At 39.5% G+C, this 4,661-nt stretch overlaps 1 protein-coding gene across 1 annotated transcript in view; it reads right to left on the bottom strand.

Moving 5' to 3' along the window:
* The window catches only part of SLC25A51 (solute carrier family 25, member 51), a 4,474-nt gene extending 1,482 nt beyond the window's left edge, over positions 1 to 2,992 (bottom strand). Inside the window, exon 1 of the mRNA XM_008586559.1 lies at positions 1,819 to 2,992. Coding sequence (XP_008584781.1) covers positions 2,054 to 2,947 — 894 coding nt within the window. The 5' untranslated portion in view covers positions 2,948 to 2,992 and the 3' untranslated portion in view covers positions 1,819 to 2,053. The remainder of the gene's footprint in view (positions 1 to 1,818) is intronic.
* Positions 2,993 to 4,661: the final 1,669 nt, after the last annotated feature.

Genomic DNA, 4,661 nt, shown 5'->3' with positions numbered 1-4,661 from the left:
TGGTCACACACCGTGAATGAAAGGGTCAGGAACCAGATACCTTCTTCATTCATTTCTGAACCTCAACTCCCTTCAAATTCTGACTCTACTCAATAGGCCAAACAATGCTACTCACATTTGGTGTCAAATTCATTTTTTCTGAAATCCTTACATCTGCACCTTGATTTCTAAAGCAAATTGCTGTATTAAGCAGCACATCATTGAGCAGAGCTGCTGTACAGCTATTTAGCTTCATTACTGCCTGGCTAATATTCTTCCCAATTCTTTATAGCTGGAAAAATGAGGTTCACTTTAACCGGCCATATGCACTTAGAGGTAAACAGCTTTTTGGACTATCTGCCCAGAAACATTGAATAAACTACCACTTGAGGCCCTGATTTTATTTTGGTTGGTATGTGCATATATTCACATGCAATTATCCAGAAAAATGAAAAACATAACAAGAAACCTACCTACTGTCATGTCAGATGCTGGAAAGCAATCTTAACTCTATAATATTTACAGATGGGGTTTTAGAGAAAAGATTCATAAACCACTTTTCAAGAATGTTTCTTATGTTTCATTAGTTATTCAATTGGCATATAAGTCATTTTGCTTTATTAGGAAAAAGATATTTTAATATTTTCTGATTCCTTTGACAAGTTTCTGTTAAGGAATGAGTATGCTATCCAGCTATTATCAACTTCTAGAATTTAAAATAACCCTTCAAATGTCTTCATTTAGATCATATGCTCTCAAATTATCTTATTGTTTTAATGACACAATGGTAAAACCGGATTCCTAAAATGTCAAAATCCTCAAGTTTTTTTTTTTCTTTTTTTAAAAAGATGACCGGTAAGGGGATCTCAACCCTTGGCTTGGTGTTGTCAGCACCACACTCAGCCAGTGAGCTAACCAGCCATCCCTATATAGGATCCGAACCCGTGGCCTTGGTGTTATCAGCACCACACTCTCCCAAGTGAGCCACGGGCCGGCCCATCCTCAAGTTTTTATACCCGAAAGTAAAATAAAAGACAGATAACACGGTGGGGCAAAAGCTGTCATGAGCTTTTTCTTTTTTCTCTCCCCCATGACATTTAGAAACAGAAAAAAAAAATAATCTGGGATTAATAAACTTCCAAAATAACATTTTATGGAAGTGTTTATTTTTTAAAAGGAGAGTTTCAAGAGAACAGGATGTTTCAGTATGACAAACTACTATTCAAAGGAAACCAACTCAAAGCCCTTTGCTAAGTTGGCACAAATAATTAAAAAAAACCAAACTAAACAGAGTATGATATATGTGCAATTAATATGAAATTTCTTAACAGGATGAAACATACAACAAAATTTAAGTACCTCCATCCTTTGGCAATGAAATAAGTGAAATTAATATAAGGATTTTTTAGAAGGGTCATACCAGATTTAAACAAATTTTTCAGACCTACGAAGCAAAATGGGAACTTTCATTAGTTGCTGATCCTACCATGTCTAAATAGTCTGTACAGTGACTACCCCAATAGGTGCTTAGTTTCAAAACTAATATAAGCAATTTATCATGAGAAGCTAATAAGCTGTTTTTCTTCTCTGTTCTGTCCTACCACATATTTGCTTAAGTTTAGTGAAGACTACCCTTTGCAATTACTCCTGAGAACAGAGAAGCAAGAAATAAAGTAGAGTAAGCCTGAGAAGTCCTGCAGCCATAAGAGCCTTTCCTCTGGCCCATCATGACCACGTATGTTTCAATACAGAAGTTTTAAGGACTGTTCTGAGAAAAAGAATCATTATCTTGACTATCAATGTTCCTTGTCAAAGGCCATCAGATAGACAGCTACTCACCAGGCAATTAGCCTAAAGCTCCTGGGTAATGATAATAAAACAAAAACCTTAAATTTTCCTATAGAAAACTTTTACTGTTTTTGTTGATGCTTAAGGAAAACAGCTTTGCCCATAATTCACTGTGGCCTGGACTTATGAAACCAACTTGTATTTGGCCAATTAGAAACAAGGCCATACCACATTCTTCTTAAAAGGTCTATTCAGTTGATAAATGGCACTTAACTGATGATTTTTCTCATATAACCTTCAACAAGAACTCATAAGTTGCATTGATTATGCCCCAAGAGATGAGGGACCGGTGGTAATTCAGATGGGCACCTCTGAAAAGATTTGTCAGTTTTCTGTCCCGTTCTAGCCAGATTTTTTTGAAAACCTTGGGAAAAGACTGAAATTCCCCACCAATCTGAGACTGTATGCGAGCTTTTACCACATTAACTGGAAAAAACAAGAATCCCAACATGGCACCCAGTAGACCTCCACAGATAAAATCATTGACCAAATGAGCACTGTGAGTTGTTGCAGTTGGCAAATGCTCCTTAATGGGGCCTCGGAGGCCAAAAAAGAGGACGTTGCTGAATCCATTACGGAAAAGAATGGGCACCAAACCTCGATAATACTCTCTAACTCCATGGCACTTCAGTGCCTTGAAAGCCTGATAAGTGTTCGTAAATTTGTCATGATGCTTGTGGTCTTGAAGCAATGTTTGAACTCTTTCCAATGGAGTGAAAATTGCTTCTGTTGTCCCTGCAAGTACTGCCGCCACGCTACGGGTTGCAAACTCTGGAGCACTGACGTGCTTATGGAGAAGGCAAGATAAATCTTCATACAGACCAAACATAAGCGCCAGCGTAGTTGTCTTCTGCATTAATGGGGGAAGGATTCCACGATACAAGTTTCGAAATCCATCCTTCCTCAACTGAAGTACTGCATCCCGAGTTTTGATTCCATACAGCTGTTGCCGAAAGAGGACCTTCTGGATGGGAAATGTGATTGCTACATTGTTGAAAGCTGCACAGCAGCCACACAAATAATGCTTCATTTCACTAACATTTGTAATGTGAGGCGATATATCTTGTTTTGAAGATGTTAGCATCGGTGGCCTCTTTTCATGAGCTTCTGAATCCATCATGTTGCTTAAGATCTTTCTTCTTCATGAAGGATTTTTTTTTAACCCATCACCGCGGACGTCCCGCAGGACCGCAGGACCGCAAGCCCGCGAGCCAGCGCCCACGCAGGCGCCTAGCCATGCTAATAGTTTGTTGATTTTATTTATCTTTTCAAAAAACCAACTTTTTGATTCGTTACAAATAATATATGACAATAGGTAAACATTTTTATAGAGAGCTAACCACATGGAATTTTCCCCTAATCCCTCCTCCAATTTCTGGACCCTACTACATTTTCCCACTTAAACTAGATCGGTGTACTTAAAGTACTTTCAGAAGGTCCCTGGAGGTCCTTCCTTTTCCAACTACATATCTATGTGAGCCTGGATTTTCTGCACATACTTCAACTAAAACAACTTATCACAAACAGACCAAATGCAGAAGTAGATATGAGACTCTAGCTATCTTTTAAGTTAGACATGAAAGAGGCTTGGAAAATTGTAAAACACACTCTTCTTATAAAAAGAAATTTGGGGGGAGAGGGGAGAAAGTTATTTTTCATGAAAATGTGTTATGCTGACATATAATGGTTTAGTATTGGTATGTTAAAATTAATATTTAAAATCTTTGTTTTAATTCCTAAGACTGTGAATAGCAATCCATAGAAAGCAAAGGCTGTTTACAGCCCACAATAATAGAGTGTAAAGGAGTCCTGAGACCAAAAAATTTTAAGAACCACTGGACTAGTTCATAAGTACTGGTTATACTACATAATGGTATGTAGACCTCATTCTACTGAAATAGACTCAAAGTCCTCCCATGAGAAAAGAGTAAGACATGGATTCATTCATTCTATTCATACTTACACTTATTTAATACCTACTATGAACTAGGCCCTCTGCTAAGTGCTAGAGATTCAAAGACAAGGAACTCACAAACTAATAGGAGAACCGGCTGAGGTAAACAACTACACCACAGTGTAATACCTTCTATGATAAGTAGGTGTTGTGGTTACAGAGGGAAGGGACACTGAGCACGAACTTTGGGAGGTGGAGGTGTGGGAGAATGGGGTCAAAGAAGGCCTGTAGGAAGGTACTATGCATTATATTTTCACGTATTTAATTCTCAAAACAAATCCATAAAGTATTATTTTCCCAGTTTTACAAATGAAAAAACCCATGTTCTCCTTTGTCTAAGGTACAGCTAGTAACTGGTGAGGCCAGCATTTTTTTTTTTTTTTTTTAAGATGACCGGTAAGGGGATCTTAACCCTTGGCTTGGTGTTGTCAGCACCACGTTCAGCCAGTGAGCCAACCAGCCATCCCTATATAGGATCTGAACCTGTGGCCTTGGTGTTATCAGCACCACACTCTACCGAGTGAGCCACGGGCCGGCCCTGAGGCCAGCATTTTGAAATGAAGTCTAATTCCACAGGGTTCATATCCCTGTGACCATAACACAGATAGCAATGACTTTGGAAGGCTGCTCTGGGATAAAAGGTGGCTATTGGGCCGGCCCGGTGGCGCACTGGATAGTGCGCCGCTTGGGAAGCGCGGCGGCGCTCCCGTCCGAGGGTTCGGATCCCACATACAGACCGGCTCCCGCTCACTGGCTGAGCGTGGTGCTGACAACACCAAGCCAAGGGTTAGGATCCCCTTACCGGTCATCTTAAAAAAAAAAAAAAAAAATGCTGGCCTCACCAGTTACTAGCTGTACCTTAGACAAAGGGGAACATGGG

The sequence above is a fragment of the Galeopterus variegatus genome, unplaced genomic scaffold, assembly GCF_000696425.1.
Source record: "Galeopterus variegatus unplaced genomic scaffold, G_variegatus-3.0.2 Scaffold11, whole genome shotgun sequence".
Lineage (NCBI taxonomy): Eukaryota > Metazoa > Chordata > Mammalia > Dermoptera > Cynocephalidae > Galeopterus > Galeopterus variegatus.
The sequence above is the reverse complement of the archived record's forward strand: the minus strand, read 5'-3'. Positions and strand labels throughout refer to the sequence as shown.